The sequence below is a fragment of the Stegostoma tigrinum genome, chromosome 12, assembly GCF_030684315.1.
Source record: "Stegostoma tigrinum isolate sSteTig4 chromosome 12, sSteTig4.hap1, whole genome shotgun sequence".
NCBI lineage: Eukaryota > Metazoa > Chordata > Chondrichthyes > Orectolobiformes > Stegostomatidae > Stegostoma > Stegostoma tigrinum.
Genome location: NC_081365.1, coordinates 32,420,688 through 32,445,523, shown reverse-complemented (window position 1 = coordinate 32,445,523; position 24,836 = coordinate 32,420,688). Strand labels below are relative to the sequence as shown.

At 39.9% G+C, this 24,836-nt stretch overlaps 1 protein-coding gene across 1 annotated transcript in view; it reads right to left on the bottom strand.

Annotated features, from left to right (window-relative positions):
- The window catches only part of LOC125456890 (E3 ubiquitin-protein ligase DZIP3-like), a 110,412-nt gene that overhangs the window by 11,223 nt on the left and 74,353 nt on the right, over positions 1-24,836 (bottom strand). The window contains exons 17-25 of the mRNA XM_048540404.1: positions 21,634-21,690; positions 19,149-19,204; positions 17,083-17,380; positions 13,175-13,297; positions 12,856-12,974; positions 11,275-11,343; positions 9,277-9,373; positions 7,030-7,133; positions 1,567-1,654 (exon numbers count right to left, since the gene is read on the bottom strand). Of these exons, the coding sequence (XP_048396361.1) occupies positions 1,567-1,654; positions 7,030-7,133; positions 9,277-9,373; positions 11,275-11,343; positions 12,856-12,974; positions 13,175-13,297; positions 17,083-17,380; positions 19,149-19,204; positions 21,634-21,690 (1,011 nt within the window). The remainder of the gene's footprint in view (positions 1-1,566; positions 1,655-7,029; positions 7,134-9,276; positions 9,374-11,274; positions 11,344-12,855; positions 12,975-13,174; positions 13,298-17,082; positions 17,381-19,148; positions 19,205-21,633; positions 21,691-24,836) is intronic.

The following is a 24,836-nucleotide window of genomic DNA, read 5'->3' as shown; positions in this document are numbered from 1 at the left end:
TTAGTTTTCAGACGTTTCGTCACCATTCTAGGTAACATCATCAGTGAGCCTCCGACGAAGTGCTGGTGTTATGTCCCGCTTTCTATCTTCCCCTTCCCCTCTTCATAAGCTTATTATTAGTGTTTATGCTTTGAAGTCAAGCCCTTTCTTTCGAGGTAACAAGTAATAAAATCCTACTAGCCTTCACTCAATGAAATCTCCTGACCAACTGGTTCGTTCATTTTAATGTAAATTTAAATTGAAATGTGATAAGAACATAAGGAATTGGCCATTAAGTTCCGCAGGCCTGCACCACTATTCAATAAGATCATAGCCGATTTACCCCAGGTCCCACTCCTCTTTTCTGCTAGCTCACTATAGCCATCAACTCCTGAAATTTCAAAAATAAATCTACCTCCTGCTTAAATACTTCAAACAATCTAGCTGCACAGCTCTCGGGGTGTTGATAATTCAGATATTCAATACTTTCTGGGAGATGAAAATCTTTCATATCTCAGTTTTAAACAAGTGTCCCCTTATTCTGTAGTTATGCCTCCTGGTTTGAGATTTCTCCACTGGTAGAAACATCTTCTCAACAACAACACTGTCGAGTCCCATCAGTTTCTTGTTTGCTTCAGTAAGATCACCTCTCCTTCTTTTAAACACTAAAGAATTAAGGATGAATCTGTCTAGCCATTCTTGATAAGCAAATCCCTCTATCTCAGGAATCAGCTTAGTGAATCCCTTTTGAACAGTATCCAATGCAGTATATCCTTATTTAAATGCGGGGACCAAAACTGTACGTGGTATTCCAGCTGCAGCTTCAACAGCACCATGTAGAGTGGTAAGTAGAATTCTGTTTGTCTTATTGTACCTAATGCTAACTTTGTGTTTCATGCACAAGACCCAACCTAGATTTTTCAGTGCTGTACTTATTTGGAGTCACTCTGTGATAGCTGCATGCTAAAAAATAAACAAAATATATTTGTTGTATTCAACTGAAAGTGGTTTAGAAACCTCGCCTGTTTATAACACTGTTACAAAAACTTCAAATCATAGTCTGTACAGACACAACAGCTATCCTTCTGCTTCTAAGCTGATGACATTCTTTGATTGTATAACCATTAGAATATTCTCTGAATGCAATGCCTTTGTCCCCTTGACTGAATGTCTGTGTCCTTTCATCTCATCCACTTTACAAAAGAGCTTCTGCAACTTTCTGCTCATAGAAGCTTTTTTCTAATCTAACACTTCTGCGTCCTGGTGCTGCCAGTATTGTTTCATACTTATAGAACTGACTGCGCTCTTCTCAGATTTGCAGCGCATGCTATGCTTTTTTAAAAATTGTGTTTTTGGTGGCTGAATTTATTCAAGTTAAAAAAACTGACTTGCCTTTATATAACACATTTAATCTAGATATATACACACACACGCGCGCACACACGCGCACACGCACACACACACACACACACACACACACACACACCAAATAATTCCTAAAGGAACTTGGCAGCAGCATTATCCGACAAAAACTGACATTAAACTGGTTAGCACTTTATAATAAATTTGGTATGAAAAAAACCTTACCTTCGTAAAATCAATTTTGTTTCTTATATCAGCTACAATTGCTTGCCAGCCATCAACTGTCGCATGTAAGTGAGCAGACTCAGGATTCCTGTCATCCAAAGGTATAATGTTTTTGTTAGAATAAATGCATATTGAAATGCTTTTGCAAAGTCAAAGTAGGTTTCTGTTGATGAGATAGCAGGCAACACCTGCGTTTTATATCATTTTGACTTGTTGGAGGGCATCGTCCATATATCACTTCTGTTCAAGTCCAGCAAATATTGTAAGTTTAAAGCCGGAGCAGGGGGAAACATTAAATCAGATAACTACAACATGTGCAAATTAACATTAACAGTGGCTTAGCTACGAGCAGCCATAATATAGAATAAATTTTATACGCACTTCAAAAGGGCAACGAGTAGGAATAATTAAAAGATAGTAGAAACTGCAAATGCTGGAGAATCCGAGATAACAAGGTGCGGAGCTGGATGAACACAGCAGGCCAAGCAGCATCAGAGGAGCAGGAAAGCTGTTTCGGGCCTAGGCCCTCCTCCAGAAAATAAAGAGGAGTCTAGGACAAAAATGTCAGCCTTCCTGTTCCTCTAATGATGCTTGGGCTGCTGTGTTCATCCAGCTCTACACCTTGTTATTGAGGAATAATTAAAAGGCATGTTGTAAATTTGTACCAAAAATTAAGTTTATTGGGTGGGGAATTACCAGTAGGTGGTTTTTAAAAGAATTTGATGAGATGTAGGATGATTATTGATAAAAATGAGTCACATAAAATAAATGTTGCAACAATAATGAAAGTTGGTTGAAAGATCGAAAATGTAGACAATTAACTAATAGACAGTTTCACAGACCTAAGTACTATACTTTGGGTAGTTCCTCAGATGTCAGTGCTAGAACATTGTTTTGTTTTTCAACCTCTCTACAAGTCCTAGAGTCAGAGGGCACAGAAACAGAGCCTTTGGTCTAATCAGTCCATGCCGAACATAATCCCAAACTAAACTAGGCCCAGCCCCTGCTTGCTCCTGGCCCATATCCCTCCAAACTTTTCCTATTCATATACCTATCTAAATGTCTTTTAAACGCCCACATCCACAACTTCCTCAGGAAGTTCATTCCACACACAAACCACCCTTTGTGTAAAAAAAATTGCCCCCATGCTTGTTTTTAAAATCTTTCTCCTCTCACCTTAAAAATGTGACCCATAGTTGTAAAATCCCCCATCCTGGGGAAAAGACAACTGCCATCAACTTTATCTACCTATCTACCGCTCAGTATTTTATAAACCTCAAGCAAGTCACCTCTCAAGGTCCCAGGGTCCAGTGAAATGAGTCCCAGCCTATCCAGCCTTTCTTTATAACGCAAACCTTTCATACCCGCAACATCCTGTTAAATCTCTTCTGAACATTCTCTAAGGACACAGTATTCCAGAAGAGGCCTCACCAATGTCCTGTGCAATCTCAACATCATTTCCTAACTTCTATACTCAAAGGAATGAACAATGAAGGCAAGTGCGTGAAACCACCTTTTTAACCATCTTGTCTGTTCTACCACACTAGCCAAGGCCCTACCATTAATTGTATAAGCCCTACCTTTGCTTGTTGTACCAAAAAGCAATACCTTGTATTTATCCAGATTGAACCCCATCTGCCATTTTTCAGCCCATTGATCCATTTGATCAAGATCCCTTTGCAATCTTAGAAAACCTTCCTCACTGACTACCACGCCACCAACTTTGGCGACATCTGCAACTTACTCACCATGCCTTCTATATTCTCATCTTAATCATTTATATAAATAACAAACAAAAGAGGACCCAGAACTGCTCCCCGCAGAACATCACCGGTGACAGGCCTCCAGTCCAAAAAACAACCCTCTACCACCACTCTCTGTCGCGTGCTGTCAAGCCAATTATATATCCAGTTGGCAAGCTCACTCTGAATCCCATGTCAGCTAACTTTCCCAATTATTCCACCATGCGGAACTTTGTTGAACGCTTTACTAACTAAGCGGTAAGACTAACTTTAGAGATTACAGTAAACAAATTCAAATTCAGGTGGAAAAGGATCAGGATAGATATCAGATTAAATTCAATGGAAAAAGATGTCAGATTATATTTACTGAAATAAATATCTGACATAAATGTACCTCTACCTACTGGACATGGACTGCAGTGGTTCAAGAAGGCAACTCATCATCACCAACATTACAACTAGGGATGGGCAATAAATGCTGGCCAGCCAGTGACACCCTCATCCCATGAATGAGTGGAAAGAAAAAGTGCTAAAATTGGAGTTGAAGAAAAGAAAGGCTTTGACTTTCGGTACACAAATGTTTGAAAATGAACTGGATAATTGATAAAGCTGTTAAACAAATATACATGGACCATAAAATTGATCTAAAAAGGACCAAATATATTTAAACATGATGAAATAATGAGATGAATATAGTAGAAAAAGTTGAGTGAATAAGCAGAATCAAAATATATATCTGATAAAGTTAGGGCTAAACATACTAAATCTATAAACAGATGAATCAAAAATTAAAAGGAGTAAAGAGAAATCAGACACAAGTTTAACAGATATAATAAATTAAAATTTAAACAAAGCTAAAAAGACGATTTAAATGGGACTAGATTAATTTAGGATATCTGGAAGAGTTTGTTTCCATGTTATACAACTCTATGACTAACGCGTCAGTTACAAATGAGAATCTATTCATTGAGGATAAAAACAAAAATGGCAAAATGAAATAAATATTTGACAGAAATTTTATGGATGAGAAGTCACTGAGACAGTAAAACAGAATTTAGAAACGATAGAGATTAACTGTAGAAAAAGGGCTTATCTTTCTAAACTAGATATTACTCAAAAAAGGTAAATCATTGGTCCTTATACAGCAGACACTGAATAACTTGCTAATCTATCTGTCCTGCTTGCAGACAACGACTTTAGTCCTATACAAGTATTCCTCAAAGGTCAAGTAAATGTCTGACCATTCATTACAGACATTAAACTATATGCAGAAGGTAACCATTAAGAAAGAAAGAAAGGGTGTTTTCCCTGGGAACTTTTCTGTTCTGAGATACGTGTTTTGGGGGTTTTTGTGGTTATTAATGGATAAATACAAAACAACTGCTTCACTTGAAGACTGTCTGCAAGTGAACTACTTAAGGAGAGCTCAGCAGCGCAACAGAATTTTTGAAGTACATAGGATTTTCTGACTGAATACCAACTTTCAGAATAGATCAGGGGACCAACAGCCAGTTCAGAATTTAACATCTGTGATTTTCCAAATCAATAAGGTGGCGAAATTTTACCAAAAAAAAATCAGCTGTGTCAATTTTGGGGTGCTTCATTAAGTTTCTTTCTGTCCATGAGCTCTAACAAATTATTGCAAGCAATTCCCTGCTGCTCACCTCATTATGTATTCACTCACACCTCTTTTGCTGCCACTATCAAATAACCTTGCAATCACCAGCAGCAGAGACACTTCCACTGCTGGTGCCATATTTCAAGCTCAGCTGTGGGCCAGATAAACTGCTGTCAGGCACAAAATAGCCCATTAGTGTAATATGGGAGGAAGACAAGAAAGATAAGTTCTGAGGGCACATAGGTGGCTTGGTTAATACTTCACTGGAAGTAGAAGCTTGAACGTTTCAATGTAATGCCACTCGACATCTGTCATGTTGTTAATGTAACTTCAGCTACATGAATTCAAGCTACGTAGACTATTTGTTCTTGGCAACAGACCATGCTTCAACATTGTCATTTCTTAACACGCAGAATATTGTAACATTTTGTCATTGTTCAAGACTACTGTGGTCCATTTCTCAGGTTATACTAATACAAAACCTCTTACCCTGACTGTCCCAAGTGCCTGATTGACCACGTCCAAGCACCTGGACTAATATCAGACAACATTTATAGCTTAGTGTGCCAGTACCTCCTGACTGATGGCAGACTCTTTGACTTGACTAATCCCTTTGGTCTTTCAGACATGGACATCTTTAGGAAGCACATTCAGTGAGTTTGCCATGTAAGGTGCCAGCAAATGCTGAAGGTGTAGCATTGTAGCATTGACCTCTAAAGGAACATGTCCACCAACCCTGACTGATCACTGATGGCTGACAGGACCCGCTGTCTGGCTCATGTTTGTTCTAAGGGGCAGGGCAAGACAGATAGATGATGAGCTTATAAGTTCTGAATGATAGACAATGCAAAAAAAAAGGCAAAACAAGGCATGGTGGAATGATGCAAGCATCCACATAGGCACAATGTGAGCATGAAGCCAGCAAATGAAGAACCCTCCAGCGCCCCCTGCTTTAATCCGTGAAATCGTTACTTATTACAGAGTGCAAAAAGCCTAGCAACAACATTACAATGCAAGTGTGCTCCAAAGGGGAAGCAATGAAGTGGATAACTGTACAACAGATGAGTCGGAGATATACCACATGAAGGATGATTGCAGGTGTTTACTAATTAAGGAGCATGAGGTGCTTGAGACTGCCGGCAAAGACGAAGGCCCAGAGAAGCGAGTGTCAAGCTAGAACCATTAGGGACCTGCTCTGACTTTCATATTGGGACCTGTCGCCATCTGATTTCTTCACACCACGCGGCAGAATGACAAACCTTTTCATTATTCTCGTGTGAGACGTGGGCATCACTGGCTGGGCCAGGATCTATTGGCTGTTCCTACTAGCTCTTGAGAAGGTGGTGGTGAGCTGTCTTTATAAAATCGATGCAGTACATCTGTTGTAGGTTGACCCACAATGCCTTTGTGGATGGAATTCCAGGATTTTGACCCAGTGACAGTGAAGGAAGGGTGATATATTTCCAAGTCAGAATCTTGCGTGGCTTGGAGGGGAACAGGTAGTGGTGTTCCTGTGTCTCTGCTACCCTTGTCCTTCTAGCTGGAAGTGGCCGTGGATTTGGAAGGTGTCGTCTAAGGATTTTTAGTGAACTTCCACAGTGTATCTTATAGAAAACTATTACTGAGTGCTAATGATGGAAGGAATGGATGCTCATGGATGTGATGCCTATAAAGTGGATTGCTTTGTCCTGGATAGTGCTAAGTTTCTTGAGTGTTGTTGGAGCTGCATTCATCTAGGCAAGTGCAAAATGCACATAGATGAGGCAAGAATAGGTAACAATACATAACTGCTTGCAAATAGGCTCTTATTGCTCACTAGCAAGATTTCTGTCTCAACCTCGGGTGGAAATCTAACTTTTCTCCTCAATGTCAAAAATCCAACTTTTCTGATCTCACCACATTTTCCCAATTGATGCACCATTGCTAATGTCATCCAGGTTCAGGAAAATTCAGCATTGAGCATTTAAAGACTGAACAGATAAGCTCAGAGATCAACAAATGCCAAATTCAGCCATTTTGCAATTGCCATAATGTTCATGAACTGAAGAACAGCAATTCTCAGCAGACCCTGATTGGCAAATTTCTATTGAAATAGACTCTCACCCCGTCAGATTTTCTTCTGCTGTCCTGAGCCGAACTGAACTGTCTTGCTCAGCCTGTTGCAACTGGAATAGGCCATTATCCCTACGGCATTCCAAGAACAAAATCTGTAACAAATATTTAAATTGATTCAAGAGGCTTGCACACGTACTAAATAACAAAATCCAAATGAATTATATTTAAGCCAAATATGAGATTTAATGTTTTCACCATTAAATGGAATCTCCAGGGGATATGGCAATGCATTGGTTAACGTTTGTGGTTTCTTTTTCATAATATTACAGTAGATATTCAAAACATGAGGGGAGGTGAAGGCCTAGTGGCATTATTGCTAGACTGTCAACCCAGAAACCCCGATAACATTCTGGGGACCTGGGTTCGAATCCTGCTGCGGCTGATAGTGGAATTTTTAAAAATTAAATGAAACATCTGGAATGAAGAATCTAATGAATGCATTGTCGATTACTGTAAAAACCCATCATGTTCAATAATGTCATCTAGGGAAGGAAACTGCCATTCTTCCCTGGTCGGGCCTACATGTGACTCCACACCCACGGCAATGTGGGGTCGACTATCAGAGATAACAGGAACTGCAGATGCTGGAGAATCCGAGATAGCAAAGTGTACAGCTGGAGGAACACAGCAGGCCAAGCAGCAGAAATCAAACCCATTTCTGATGAAGGGTCTAGGCCCGAAACAGCAGCTTTTGTGCTCCTAAAATCCTGCTTGGCCTGCTGTGCTTATCCAGCTCTACACTTTGTTATCTGGTGTCAACTGACCTCTGGGCAATTAGGCCAGCAATGCCCTCATCCCATGAATGAATAAAAAAACAATAGTACATGCATTGATCAGATGATTCAATAGGAGCACAAAGGTAGCAACAATATTTTTGCCGCTTTGGGGATCTCATCTGGAATAAAATTGGAATGAGAAAATCGGCTTCAGTACACCCAAAGGCTTTTTTTATTTATTCACAGGATGAGGGCATTGCTGGCCAGGCAACATTTATGGCCCATCCCTATTTGCCCTCTAGGGCAGTTAAGAGTCAACCACATTGTTGTGTGTCTAGAGCCAGATGTACACCAGACCGTATAAGGATAGAAGTAATTCAACTTTTTTTTATATTTATTCACGGTATGAGGTTGCTGCTGGCCTAATTGCCCAGAGGTCAGTTGATAGTCAACCCCACATTGCTGTGGGTGCAGAGTCACATGTAGGCCAGACCAGGTAAGGATGGCACTTTCCTTCCCTAAAGGGCATTAGTGAACCAGATGGGTTTTTCCAACAATCATCAATGGAATCACAGTCATCATTAGACTCTTAATTCCAGATATTTATTGAATTCAAATTCCACCACCTGCTGTGGTGGGATTCAAACCCTGGGTGTCTAGATTAACAGTCTAGCGATAATACCACCAGGCCATCGCCTCCCCTACAGAAGTCATTATTCCTGTTTGCTACGTAACAACTCTAGCTGGGAGTCAATACTGATGATTATATAATTGAAACTGTTGACAGAGCTTAAGATCATTTCCTGAATGGATGCAATGATAGAAAACCTGTAATTCTGAAATACCTTTGTGCACTTCAAGAGACTCCAAATAACTCTATCAAATCCAGTGCAGGAACTAGCTGAGATTTGTAACTTCTGTGGAATGGAATTTTTGAATGTGCAACCTGGCTTGATCGTTTGTGTGGTAGTTTGATCACCTAATACCGATTTTACATGCCTCTACATCACAACAGCATCGCAGTCAGACACCATGTTGCATTCACCTAAGTGCAGCATCAAACATTCCAATTCAGATTATTCTGAGGTTGAAGGACTTTAGAATCCCACAGTGCTTTTTTTGGTGAAAATCACTCCACTCATATGATTGATTCTTAATTTTTTGAACCATTTTAAACAATTTTTTGAGCTCTGACCTCACTTAATGTATTGTAATACATGCTTACAATGTCATAAAATGATGGTTTAGGAATTTGCAAAATAGCTGCTAATAATATAGACACCATTTTCTTCCAGATATATATTTTCATTCTTACATTAAAAAATAAATAAGCCTATATTGTTGCTGCACAACAAAATCAGATTCAAATATAAAGCAAATAGTTTAATGGCTGAAAATATCAAACAGCTTGCATAAATTAAAATATATTCCAATAGTATTAAACCACATTCAAAATTCACAAATTATCCAATAATTAGAGCAATTTCAAAACTATGCTACAATTATCAATGACACTTACCTCAGCGGCTACTGCTCGCTTTGTTGCCTCTACCAGCTTTGTAATGTTTTTTGCGCTTATATCTTCTAGCTTTGCTTTGTCTTTATTCCACAATGTTCTGCATAGTGGGACGAATAGAGCTCTTAAATATTACTATTTGAATTGATACCAGGAGCTGACAATATTTTAGAGAAAATTGTTTACTTGATATTTCAACTCTACAAGTTAAACCCAAAACGTTTCTCATAGCCACCTAAAATCAGAAATGAGATTTCACAGAATATAGAATCCCTACAATGTGGAAACAGGCCCTTCGGCCCAACAAATCCACACCAACCCACTAAGCATCCCACCCAGACCCATGCCTCCTAAAACTCACCTAATCTACACATCGCTGAAAATTTAGCCCCACATACCTGTTTTTTATCTATGTATTTACTGCTAACATCAATCACAACTGCTGATACATATTTCATTCACATTATTTATATGTCTTACAAGAGCAAAAAGTTGATGAAACGGGCCAGGAAATATGGTACCCAGTCATTTGGGTATAAAGGATCTGATTTCTTTGCGGTTAAGATGACAATATCTGTACAATTATATCAGAGATAATAGGAACTGCAGATGCTGGAGAATCCGAGATAACAAGGTGTAGAGCTGGATGAACACAGCAGGCCAAGCAGCATATGAGCAGGAAGGCTGACGTTTCAGGCCTAGACCCTTCATCAGAAATGGGGGAGGGGGAAGGGGGTTCTGAAATAAAAAGGGAGAGAGGGGGAGGCGGACAGAACATCAGGGAAACCAAGCGGAGGCTTGGGGACCGCTTTGCAGAACACCTACATTCTGTTCGCAATAAACAACTGCACCTCCCAGTCGCAAACCATTTCAACTCCCCCTCGCATTCCTTAGACAACAACACGTCCATCCTGGGCCTCCTGCAGTGCCACAACGATGCCACCCGAAGGTTGCAGGAACAGCAACTCATATTCTGCTTGGGAACCCTACAGCCCGATGGTATCAACATAGATTTCAAAAGCTTCAAAATCTCCCCACCCCGACCTCATCCCAAAACCAGCCCAGCTCGTCCCCACCTCCCTAACCTGTTCTTTCTCTCATCTATCCCCTCCTCCCACCTCAAGCCGCAACCCCATTTCCTACCTACTAACCACATCCCGCCCCCTTGACCTGTCCATCCTCCCTCTTCTGACCTATCCCCTCTCTACCTCCCACCTACACTCACCTTTACTGGCTCCATCCCCGCCTCTTTGACTTGTCTGTCTCCTCTCCACCTATCTTCTCCTCTATCCATCTTCTATCCGCGTCCCCCTCTCTCCCTATTTATTTCAGAACCCCCTTCCCCTCCACCATTTCTAAAAAAGGGTTCAGGCCCGAAATGTCAGCTTTCCTGCTCCTATGATGCTGCATGGCCAGCTGTGTTCATCCAGCTCTACACCTTGTTATCTATGCAATTTCCTGCTTAATGTTAGGTTGCAGCTCCTTTTTCTGTTCTAACATATTTTCTTTCTTTCTCTTTGGTGACTGCTTTTATACTCATTTCAAAGCTGCTGTTTTGAATTTGTTTACTCTGTCGCTGCTTTCTTTTTTCTATTCTCTGCGTCGCTTTACACTATATGGTTAATGTCAAGTTCTTTCATTGTTTGCGTAGCATTCCATACTTTTCCAGCAATCAGTTAGGGGACTGATTCTAGGGCAAGTCCAGGTAAAACGCATTTCCCTGTTGTATGATCCAATGTCACTGAGATAGCAGAAAATACTTTTTTGACGTGGTGGGAACACAGGCTGAACTGGAAATCCCCACTTGTTTTCCAAATATATATTGTTTTTACAAATATATAATCGAAAGTGAAACTGATGTATTTGTAGCAATTGATTATAGTGCATTTCCTTGTCTGATAACCCACAAATGCTGCATTTTCTTTCGACTTATCATTTATTTTTACAGGCTATGGAAACATCTTGCTTAAGCACCAATTGCTTCTTTGGCAGAGCTCTTACCGTTCATTTGCAAACTGCGTTGTAATTTTCTTTATTTCTTCATCCTTGCTCTGAAGTTGCTGGTTCACCCTAAAGGACACAAGTAAAAATGTGACCATAACTTATGAGAAAGGAGGACATGTAGACTGTAAGGCCCGTTGAGACTACCTCACCTTTTTATCCACAATGGTTGAGTTTCTACTCCAATTCAACTACCTACATACAAACATGCAAATTAGGAGCAGGAATATTTGGCCCGTCATACCCATTCCACCGGTTGGTATGATCATGGCTGAACTAGTTCTGGTGTAAACTCCACTTCTCAGCCCACACCTGATACCCTTTGACTTTATTGTTCATCCAAATCTCATCTCCCTCTGCTTAAAAATAGTCAACAGTCCTGTTTCCACTGCTTTCTGGGGACCAGATATCTAGACATATGATTTTATTTATGAGAACTCTATTTGTTCTGAAATTTCTGGACATCTCTCCCATCCCAAGAATCAATCTAGTTAAGACAGCTGTATTCATCCTTCAAAAAGAAGAATGAGTCTGGAGAAATATGTGCAGATGTGGTCTTCCAAAAGCGTATGTAATTGCAGCAAGACTCTATTTCTTTTGTGAACATATTACTTGCCAGCTGTACCTGCATGCTAGTTTCCTTCGATTTGTATCTGAAAGACCCTACACCTCCCAAAACCCCCTGAATATAACATTTCCTTTGAAGGCAGGTATTTGTTTCATTGCATTTCCTTTACCATTTGCAAGACAGAAACTCGAATCAGATACTGCAACGTGGACTAACACAGGTTTTTGCATTGTATTCACACCAAATCTGTTAGCATATGCTGTCATTACTCTATAAATCCGACAGTAACTTAAGTCTGCACATAAGCAATGCAGAGCTTCAGAAACTGCTGTAAGTAATTCCTCACTCCTACACTGAATGGAATGTTGTCATTCTTGTGGTTAGAAATCAATTCAACATCGCTCACATGACAAAAAGTTCCATTCTTTACTCCATTAATATCACTGTAAAATCCCTTAAAAATGCTAAGGTTCGTTAAATGGGGTTTAAAAGATGGTTTGTAAATGTCTTTCAAAATCAAAATTATTTAAGAATCCTTTTGGGCCTGAAAAGAATTATTACATTTGTGGAATGCAAATTTTTCCATTCCATTTTTTAAAAAAAAATCATAAATTAATGAAGTTTTGAAAAAAAATTATGACATTTCAAATTTAACTTCATTCTACACAAATGTTCTCATCATTATTTCAGTTCCTACAAAATTATATACTGTGAATGATAATATCTGCACATTTCCTGTCTACAAAAAAATTTTCAAAGTGATTGCGTGCTTACATGCTTGATATTATTGCAGTCATTAGTTTCCAAAGATGCCCTGTAGTGGGCACCAGAATAAAATTAATATTGGGAAACATGAAACCCACATTACAGAGCTCATTAAAACTCGTCTGGACAGCTTTCTTGGACGTCAGTGGAAGCAGCACAAGTTCATCACTGACCATATAATTCAAACTAATGTATTTTATATCTTGATTTTAAGATCTACACTGTGCATATTTTATATTCAGACACACCTAGATATTTCTAGCTGATAACGTTCTTGGAGTCTTGAATACTGGTTCTCTGCACGGATCCTTTGTTGCTGCTCTTCCTTGAGCTTGGTTATTAATTGGTCTAAATTCCTTACGAGAGTCTGTGAAAAATTGAGACAATTAAAACAGATGCTGAAATAAAATATTTTGTTTAAGTAACAAATTCCTCCCCATTGCAAAATTATCCGTTATGGTAATTTTCCAACACAGATGCATTTAGTCTGTTTTAAGAAATTATAATCACACATTGGCAGGATTGGATGAATTACAGATTAATAACCTTTGTTTAAAAAAAACTTACTTGGTTTTCATTTTGTAACGCAAGTAACTTCTGTCTCATTTCCGATTTCTCTTTCACATTTTGCCATAGGTTCTGCTGTACATTAATGGCTCCATCACCTACTGATGAGGAGGAATACAAATCCTATAAGAGAAAATCAAATAGCTTAACTTCTCTCAAGACTAAGCCACCATTGGAACATTTGAACCCGTTGCTATACCTACACCTTTCCTACTGGCAAAAAAAATTTCTGTGGAGTCTCCCAGCAAAGTTTTGAGATCAATTATTAAGAAAGACTTAACAATGCACTGAGAAATCATAGCATCGTCAGACAAAATCAATTTGGTTTCACAATAAGGAAATCATATTTGACAAATTTATTAGAGGTGTTGAGAATGGCTAGGTCAAATAAAGTATATTCAAATACAGTGAATTAAGGTGTATGATTTATATATATTTTAATGCCAATTACTTTGAATTTTGAACTAGTAGCATATAGGTTTCTTTGTGTCTAAAGGGGTTTCGTGATTAATTTGTAAGTAAGCCATCGTGATTTTGTCTAAAGCTCAGCATTAGTGAGAGATTTTGTGGAGAATAAAGAGGTTTTGCTTACATTGGGAGAATTAATGAGAGAATAAACTAAGCAGGGTAGTTTATTAGACTTTTCAGGAGAAGATTCTGGAATTTTTGCAGGCTTAGTGGAAATGCTCATAGCGTTTAGGGTTTCAATATGGCAAGTTTGCAGAAATTTTGGGTGAAGCTAGGTATGTAAAACAGTTGCTCCTGAGAAACTGAAGTAGTTAAAGACTTAAGGGAAGGAGATTAAGGAAGGCCACATTTACAATACTGTGTACAGTTCTGGTTGCCACATTACCAAAAGGATGTGGACGCTTTGGAGAGGGTGCAGAGGAGGTTCACCAGGATGTTGCCTGGTATGGAGGGTGCTAGCTATGAAGAGAGGTTGAGAAGATTAGGATTATTTTCATTAGAAAGGCAGAGATTGAGGGGGTCCTGATTGAGGTCTACAAAATCATGAGGGGTATAGACGGGGTGGATAGCAAGAAGCTTTTTCCCCCCCAGAGTGGGGGACTCAATTACTAGGGGTCATGAGTTCAAAGTGAGAGGAGGAAAGTTTAAGGGAGATATGCGTGGAAAGTTCTTTACACAGAGGGTGGTGGGTGCCTGGAACGCGTTGCCAGCGGAAGTGGCAGACGTAGACATGTTAGCGTCTTTTAAGATATATCTGGACAGGTACATGGATGGGCGGGAGCAAATGGACACAGACCCTTAGAAGATAGATGGCAGGTTATACAGAGGATCTTGATTGGCATAGGCTTGGAGGGCTGAAGGGTCTGTTCCTGTGCTGTTATTTTACTTTGTTCTTTTCTTATTACCTCAGTGAAAGGAGTTTATTTTATAAGTTTCAGACCAGACATTTTTGGTTGAAACTCTGAAAGGGTTATTTGAACCTGAGAAAGTACAGGCTTAATTGTATTAAGGATCTTTAAATAGGCTATCAGATAGAAGACAAATAAGTGAAGTCACAGTTAAATTAATCCCCATAGATTTAAAAGCGTAACGAATCAGTCTGGTGTGAGTACAGTATAGAAGTATTTTTGGAATTAATAGGTTTCTATTTTACTAATGTTTTAAAAATCTTAAAAGTTTCTATTTTATGTAATTAGCTTGCTTTATTCTATTTTATCTTAATTTCTTTTGAGTCATAAACTTCTGGTTTATTGGTAAACTTGAAACTGCAGTATTGCATGCTTATGGTTCAGTGAAAGGCCACCTGTTAAAAGCAAAAGCAAAATCTATCAACCAAATTTCAGTCTGAGATCTGTTCAGCCATGATCATAACAGTATACTTGGATTACCAAAAGGATTCAATAAAGGTGTTGCTAAGATGTGGAAAAATATACGCTTCTGCAGTTATGGCTAATATACATTAGCATGGATAAATGATTTGTTAAAAGGCAGGAAGCAAATTGTAATGATCGCTGGAACATTTTCAAGGTGGCAGATGCTGTCCAATGGATTGCTGCAAGGATTGGCGCTGAACCTCGGCTATTTATAGTGTATATCAGCGACGTGGACAAAGAGAAAGAGAATAATGCATCTAGATTTGCTGACCATACTAAGCTCAGCAGAAATATAAACTATGAAGATTACACAGAGAGTCTCCAAAGAAGTGTTAACAGCTTGAGTGAGTAAGAAATAGGTAGCAAGGGAATAATTTGTGCAAGTGTGAGAGTACTCATTTGCTCATAAAGGTTAAAAAAGCAGAATTTTTTTTAAAGCATGCGAAACTTGCAAATGTTGATATCCAGAAAGACGTGGATTTGCTAATGTGAGGGATACAAAGCTAGCATGAATGTATAGCAAGCACTAGGGAAAGAAATCACACCTGGGCCTCAATCGCAAGAGGAAGCTGTACAGAAGGAAGTATTGCTACAATGTACAAAAGCTTTCGTGAGACTACATCTAAAACTGAGTGCAGTTTCAGTCTTATTAATGTAGAGACATGCTTACACGGAAGGTAGTACAGTAAAATTTACTAGATTAGTTTCTGGGATGACAGGATTCTTCCATGAAGGGTGATTTCAATGAAACGTGTGATTTATGAAGGAACTTGACAAGACTGACACCAAGAGAACAATTTCTCTGGCAGGGGAATTTAAAATACAGCGACAGTGTCAGGATGTACGGCTTATCATCTAGGACAGAGATGAGGAGAAATTTCTTCACACAGAGGATTATGCATCTTTGGAATTCTCTACTTGAGAAGGTCATTGAAATAACTGCACAGAGGCTGGTATCCCGTCATCAACTCACTCTTCATTCACGTGTGCACAGTACACTGGCTGCGGCCATCCAGCTCAGAGTCAGTCCCTGGACTGAGGAGATTCTGAATCTCCTAGTTCTATTGGTCAGCCAGGGTTTCCTGATTGTCCCAGGTTAACAGCCCCAATCAAGGTTCAGTCAACAAGATCTACCTGGTTCTCCCAACCACCATCCCAAGTCTGGGATGTAGGCCTGGTCTTTCCCTGCAACATTTTCACCCAGGTCTAGTTCCTCTGACATGGATGGCGTGTACTGGACCGGAACACATTTGTTCGCCAAAGCATCTCGGGAGATTCATCCTCTTCTTCTGGTGCTAATGATATCGAACTCAGGAGGTTTCCTCAACACCAGACGGAGAAGGAGGACTGACAGTTTCTGACGGGACTTCTGGCTGTTCTGAGGGGCCAAGTGTGTTTTGCTCCTGCTCATTTGCAAGGGAGCCGATTTCAGGTGATCCATGTTTGTTTAGGACTGCCTCACCGACCCGAAGTTTGTAAGCCACAGGACTTGATGTCTTAAACCTCACCTCGGACCCAAACAGGGCCATTTCCATGGTTCTGGCACCAAACGTCTTCCCCTGAAATGAACTGTCTCTCACTTAGAGGAAGCTTGTAGCTGGCATTGGCATTCCTGTGGCTGTTTCAGGTGTGAATGCTATATTTTAACTATATGCGAGGGTGGGAGAAACAGATTTTGGCTTCTCTGAGAATCAAAGGGTCTGGGGAGCAAGCAAGAAGTAGAGGTGAAGCTAAAGATCAGCCATGATCGTACTGAGCAGGAGAGGAATGTTGATAAGCTATACAGTCCATTCCTGATCCTACTTCTTATGTTCTTCTATTGATGATAGGTATAAAGATTGGAAGATGAATGCAGACTAAATCAAAGTCAAACTAAATTACAACTGTCCCAAACACTATTTGCTTAATTATAATAACAAAGTCAACATGCATTCTTCTATGCCAGATCCAAAGCAATTTTGATGTTTGAGTGTCAAACGCCTATTTAAGGTCACCGCTACCAAATATCAGGCCAATGTAATAAATTTTTTAAAATGTATTTGCAAAAGATCATAGATTCAAACTTACTGATGGGGTACATACTGAGGAACCCGTGGACTCCTCATCAATGAGAGTATTTTCAATGTCATCCAGCTCTCCGTCACTTTGGTAAGTTTGGTCAGGGAAGTCATCAAGTTTGTTGACGTCATGACTTGTTAGAAAGGGACCAGCATTACTGTTGTTAGGCATAGTACCAAATGCAAGTTGTGATGAGGCAGCTACGCTGGCACTAAATGTAGACACATCACAGCTGGAATTTGCCACTTGCTTCTTGCTTCTGCTACCATCCACCTGGTTCTCTTGCACCGGAATTGATAGGGTCTCACTGTTACAAATAAAACTCAGTTAAGTTTTCCTAACAAGTTTACTGTTAATTAAAAATGAGGATAAATTACAGCTAAAGCGCTTTTCTTGGACAAATAAATCTTCACTTTTATTCACAAAGGTTCGCTTTATCTCCCATTATTTCCCAGAACTTTGTTGATTTCTTTGCACAAAATCAATATGCGCTTATCCCAAGAGTACTGAACCACAGAGTGAAAAGTAGGCTATTGGGCTTTCTTTCCAGGTATAACAAAGAATAAAGAACACCACAGCACACAAACAAGGCTCTTTGAACCACTAAGACTGCGCCGATTGCACTTTTCTGAACTAGAAACCTATTGCGTTTACAAAGACCATATCTCTCTATTCCCTGCTTACTCCTACATCTATCAACTTTAAGATATAATAGTGGTTTAAAGTTAAAGATTTCCCGAAATATAAGAACTTGAGAGCTTCATGTAGTGCCTAACATTTTAAAACCAGATCTTAACACGATATTCAAACTTTAAATGCTGGAATCATTCAACTAAGTTCATACCTGTGAACTGTCTTCAATAATCAACACTCATTTGAAAATAGGGATCGCAATACTGGTCTGTTTCCCAGGGTTTGATCTGTGTCTTCCAAGTGGTAAGGCACCAGCAGACATACACATATTTCTGACTGGAAGAAAGCAAGCAACTGCGGATTCTGGAATTCTGAAATAAAGACAGAAATTGCTGGAGAAACTCAGCAGGCTTGGCAGCCTCTGTGGAGAACAAGCAGATTTAATGTTTCAGCTCCAGTGATTCTTACAGGCTTGAAATGTAAACTCTTCTTTCTCTCCAAAGAAGCTTCCAGGCCTGCTGAGTTCCTCCAGAAATTTCTCTTTTCACTTCAGACTGGAAATGTGCTGAAAGTGATGGAGAAGGGAAACCAGATGTATCCTTTATCCACAGTTGAAGCAGGAATTTGGTCCTTTTCAAATACAAATTAAGGACCTAATTTAATCTGAGACCTTGTTGCAACACAGTGGCTTACCCTAAAGATTCTTTACAGACAGATACAGCCAAAAGAGTAAATTACTTACCTTTAACATGGAGCTGGCAGAAGACCATGTGATCTGTCAACTTGATTCCAAGCTCCAATCCTGATTATGTTGCTCATTGCCAGCCAATATTATTTGTTTCCCTGAGTCCATCCCTACTATGCATCTCTACTTCTACTACTCTCCATCCTGCCTGCTCCTTTCCTATGTGAATGGGGTCAGAAGCCCAATAGCTCATAGTCTTTAGATCATCATGTTCAAGTGCAGGGCAGGTATTCTGCAAGGAGTGGTGCTGAAAAATTATCATCCGACTTCTCAGGAATAATAAGGTATAGGCAACCAATGCTAACCTTACCAGTGATGCTCAAATTCCTCAAATGAATTTAAAGAATATGTAGTCCCAATTTTACAATATTTTAATTGGATGTCAATAATACAATAGAATCATTAGGCTGCATTTTACAGAGGGTGACCATTTGTCCCCAGAAGGAAAATTAGCCAGAAGCTCACTAGTTCCACATCTTGTGATGCATCAGCATAAATTGTCTCAAACAGATACAACGTTGATATGAACAGGATATAGGAGCAAAGTAATTATGTCAAAATTTGGCCAAAATACAATTGAGTTTGATCTAAATGCAGACAAATACGCTTAAACATGAAGGGAAGAAACTGAAAATAAATTAAGTTGCCAATTAAGTCCCCATTTGAAACTATTAAGTCTATTAAAAAGGAACCTTACCATTGATGAGGTGTTATATCCTGAGTTATATTCTGATTATCTTCATTTGTTTGAGCCTGAAAAGAAAGAACTTAGTTTCAGAAAATTTCATTCACACATCTTTACTTTACTTTTCATCAGAGTAATGATTCCACATTTTGAACGAAGTCTGTGTTGACATCAGGTAAAAACAGCAGACCCACGTACTTCTTTGTCTGTGAGTTGTAGCAAATAGATTACAGTAGACTAGATTTAAGTGATGATGCGTTCAAATGTTTCATTACAGAGCTTTTGTCTCTACAATTGCCATTAAGATGGCCTGTTATTCAATCATTATCAATTCTCCAGAGTTGCTGTACACAGTCCTTGTTTATCTTTTTCCAACTACTTGATGCCTCGGACCACAAATCACATTGTCAAGTTAAGACTCTACAGAAATACTTGTGATCAAACTGGTTTGCCCAGCACTGAAGCCACTCAGACTCACTTGGCTTTCCCCAAGCTGCATCATAGACTGCCACCAACACCATGTGGAATTCACTACTGATACGGGTGCACACAAGTGTACTGTTCTACACTCAGACATGCTGAAATAATGCAATGTGTCGTAAAGCAGAGGGCAATCCCCCTTTGATAACTCAAACCAAAACACCCAGAGTGGCTCACCTCGTCCTATAATCTATTAAAAGAAGTGTGAAAAATGGTACAGCCCGCCTCTCACCCTCAATCTGTTATAAAGGAGTAGTTAAATGAAACAAACTCCTGATGCTCACTCTGTAATCAAAAAGTAGCAATTAATTAATTTATCTAACGCTAACAGTGAGCAAATTATCTGAACTATTAACAAACCAAACAAGTTCCCCCCAAACAACCAAGTATTGCCAAATAAAACAAGATTCTAATGCTATGCTATTTCAATAAATACAAGTTCCACTTGTATTAAAAGCGAAAATAAAAGAAATTAGAACTTAGACCCTCAAAACTACACCCAGGCTATGTCTTCCAGAATGTTCTGCGTCTTCTCCAACAAGTTCTTCCGTCAAGAACGCCTTGCCCTTTGAATTTTTGCATCAAGAATATTAGCTAAAGAATGCCACTATACCTTTATTTTAGATGGAGCTTATTCAAAGGCTTAGAGAATTCTGTGACAGCCAGAGATTCTCTCTTTTAGAGTTGATAGCTGTTCTCATGGCAGATGACAGTTGGCTGTCACCCAATTTCCAAATGACCTCATCTTTTACACCCTTGATGACATAATTTTTTTACAATAGGATTGGTCCCATCTGGTCAAAACTATCAGATATAAATTTAATTGAATTTTGGTAGCTAAGGGCCTGGATTAAATTAATTGGCTAAATTTTAAAACATGTTGTCTTGGTAAAATTATTGCTTTGCCAGCTAACAGCATACTTTTTGACACAAATGTTTCAACTCATGTGCTGTGTACCTGCAAACCCACAGACATCTTTTTTTAATCTCCCGAGCTGGGAAAAACACATCATCTTTTAAAAGGGACCACATACTCTTCTCCAATCATTTTACAGACGCCAAATTCTAACATCCTGCTTTCTAATCCACAAATACTCTGCCCAACTTCACAACATATGCTACTGTCACTTAACTTAAATCATTGAGATGACACCAGGATTGCAAATGTGAAGAAACAAAGTGGGGCCTTATTGATGTCATTTCATGGATAAGGTTCCTTGATTGCATGTTAGTCAAATTTTATGAAACTGTCTCTGTTGAAATGTGTCTGGGTGGCATGGTGGCTCAGTGGGTAGCACTGTTGCCTTACAGTGTCAGGGGCTCAGGTTCAAAAATGGGAAAATGACTGCGTGGGGTTTGCACATTCTCCCTATTAATGTGTGGGTTTCCAGCAGGTGCTCTGATTTCCTCCCACAGTCCAAAGATGTGCAGGTTAGGTGGATTGGCCAGCCTAAATTGCCTGCAGTGTCCAGGAATATGTAGGGCAGATGGATTAGCCATGGGAAATTCAGGGTTACAGGATGGGGGCAGCGGGGGTGAGTTGGCATGGACTTGTTGGACTGAATGATCTGTTGTTTCCACAGAGTATGGATTCAATGATTAACATATGATTTATTTTTGGAATCATTTTGGAACATTTATCAGCACGTGTTGCTGCACTCTCCCAGGGATTGTACTGGAAATAGGTGACCTGTTCATGAAAGGGCTTCAATAAGTACAGGGCAGTGTCGCCGTTCTGAGGAAGGGTCCCCGGAGCCGAAACGCTAACACTGCTTTTTACCCTTCACAGATGCTGCCAGACGTGCTGAGTTTTTCCTGCAACTTTGTTTTTGTTACTCATGTGAAGAAGTTATTTAAGAATGCACATTATTGGTTTTTGAATGCTGCATCCTAACCTGTATTTTGAATGTCAATGAAATATATAAATACATCATTTAAATATCTACTCTGAATTGCTGTTTTGATTTTTAGTTCAGAACACACTTCTTTAACTCAGCCAAGCGATAAGGCAGCTTACCTTTTTACCTTTAGACTTTTTCTTTTTCTTCTTAGACTTAGTTTTGGCTTTCGATACCTACAAACAGACAAAAAGAAAATGACCAATTAGTGACATATAGCCTTTACCTAAAATGTTTCACCAACTTTCCGTTCAAAATTGGGAGCAAACGGGACAACGTTTTATACAGATGGGTAACGCAAATTTGTGCAAGGCGATCTTGGTAACAATTTCTTTTGCATGTAAGACCATAACATGTGGGAACAGAATTAGACCACTTTGTCCATACTGTCTGTTTCTGCCATTCGCTCATGCCTGATATATTTCTTAACCTCATTCTCCAGCCCTGTTCCTTAACTTTTGATCCCCCTACTAACGGAGAACCTATTTTCTCTGTTTTAAATACTCTCAATGACTTGGCCTCCACTCTTCTGCAGCAATGAATTCCAACAACAAATCACCCTCTGGCTGAAGAAGTCCCTCCTCATCTCAGTTCCAAACGGTCAACCCTTCATTCTGAGGCTATGCCTCATGTCCTAGTCCCACCATGTGGAAATATTTTCTCCAAGCCACTCTATACAGGCCTCTCAGTATTATGGAAGTTTCAATAAAATCCCCCCGCGTTCTTCCAAACTCCAAGAACCCAGAGTCCTCAACAATCCTCATTTGATAAGCCCTTCATTCCCAGGATAATCCTTGTCTTCCTTCAAGGCCAGTACATCCTTTCTTAGATATGGGGCCCAAAACAGCTCACAATATTCCAAAGGCAGTCTGACCAAAGCCTTATACAGCCTCAGCTGTACATCTCTGCTGTTGTATGCTAGCCCTCTTGAAATGAATGCTAACATTGCATTGCCTTCTTAACTGCTGACTGAACCTGCACGTTAACCTGCATGTACCTGCCAATTTTAAGTTGCGCTACTAGCTCGTTTACCTTGTTTTGTACACTGTGCACACTTAACTGGAATCCTGTCTATCTTATTTCCAAACATTTACATCTTATTAATAGTCCAGCTCATTTATATACTACTTCGAATTCACCTCTTCATCCCAAAAGAATAGATGATGCAAATTCAGAGCATGTACCTGGAGGCTGCAGGTTTCCACTTGTTGTTCCTACAATCACCCAACTCTGTCTTCACCACAGTGTCACTGCATGCTCCATACAACCATGTGGGAAGACTGTCCTGTAGTCAGCATCAGTGAAGTAGGGTGGGAAGGGTGTCCTGTAATCAGCATCACGGTGAAGCAGTCAGAGAATAGTGTCTTGCAGTGAACATCAGTGAAACAGTTGGGACTAGCGTCCTTCAGTCAGTACCAGGATGAAGCAGTCTGGGGAGAGGGTCCTGCAGTGAACATCATGGTAGAACAGTCTGGGAAGCATGTCCTGCCATCAGCATCATGATGAAACAGCCTGGAAAGGGTGTCCTGCAGTCAGCATTGTGATGAAACAGCCTGGGAAGACTGTCCTGCAGTTGGCATCGCGATGAAACAGTCTGGGTAGTGTGTCCTTTGGTCAGTTCTTGTTAGAAAACAAAGAGTGGCATCACTGTTAAACTTTAAGTTCATTGGCTGAAGTGTTGAATTTTGGAAGATTACCTGAAGAGTTGGGGAAATTTCTTACATGAGGAGTTGGAGAAACAATGGGATGGGTGGAGAAGCAGCATGGAGCAAGATTATATAAATCATGGCAAGTCTCAAGGCCTACGTCATGCAGCTTGTGAATTGTGGAAGTAGTGGGATCTGGGAGAGAGCAGTGTGAAGCAGAAGTATACACATTACTGAATTTGGGAGTCGAGGAGGTAATGGGATTTGCGAGGGAGCTTCTCAGGGGATAGCGGTAAAAGAATTACAGTTTAGTTAACCTAATATTAGTAGTGGGGGAAATGCTAGAGTCTATTATAAATGATAACAGAACATTTGGAAAGCATCAATGGGATTGGTCAAAGTCACATGGGTTATGAAAGCCAAATATACAAATATACTGAGATAACAAGGTGTGGAGCTGGATGAACACCGCGGGCCAAGCAGCATCACAGGAGCAGGAAGGCTGACGTTTCGGGTCTAGACCCTTTAACAAATATACTGTAGTTCTGTTGAGGGTATATCTAATAGACTAGATAAATGAAAATGAGTGTATATGGTATAAATTTTCATAAGGCTTTTAATAAAGTTCCCTTAGTGCTACCTTATACAGTCATACAGTACAGAAGCAAGCCCTTTGGTCCAACTTGTCCATTCTGACCAGTTCTCCCAAACTAAAGCATTCGGCCCATATCCATCTAAACCTTTGCTATTCATTATAACTATGCAAATGTCTTTTAAATGTTAAAATACATGCATCTGCTGCTTCCTCTCGCACTTCATTCCAAATATGAACCACCTTCAGTGTGAAAAGGTTGCTCCTCAGGTCCGTTTTAAATCTTTCTCCCCTCACTTGTGTTGAATCATAGAGTCTCTAGTGTGGAAACAGGCCTTTCGGCCCAACAAATTCACACTGAACCTCCGAGCATCCCATCCAGACCCATCCCCTATAACCTGCCTAATCTACACTTCCCTGAACACTACAGGCCATTTAGCATGGTCAATCCACCCAACCTGCACATCTTTGGACTGTGGGAGGAAACTGGAGCACCCGGAGGAAACCCATGCAGACATGGGGAGAATGTGCAAACTCCACAGAGACAGTCGCCTGAGGCTGGAATCGAACATGGGTCCCTGCACTGACTGGCAGCAGTGCTAACCACTGTGCCACCATGCCACCCACTTGAATCCTCTCACTATGATGGCCAGCAGACTATTTGCCTTCTTTACTGCCTGCTGCATGTGTATGCTTATCTACAGCAACTGGCACACATGGACTCCTGCACATTCCCCCTTTCTCAATTTATAGCCGTATCTTAAAAGTTTGTTCATGTCTCACAAGATTTGAGTTAACCAGGTTCAAAAAAGTGAAAAAGTAACAACAGTCATGATCCTGCAATTAGTCATGTTGTACAAACTGGCAAAGCTAGCATTTAGCACCAAAAATGACTTCAGAAATTACTTCATGACATATATTGGTGGTGGTAGAGGAAAGCAACTGAACTGAACTTTGCTATGGTTAGAAAAGAATACACAATACAAGCAAAGAACTGTCAAGTCTTCCCTAGTGAGGCAGCGAACACCTAACATGAAGTGCTGATGCAGAACTTGACTGTAAAGGAGAAAGCAGCACATTGTAG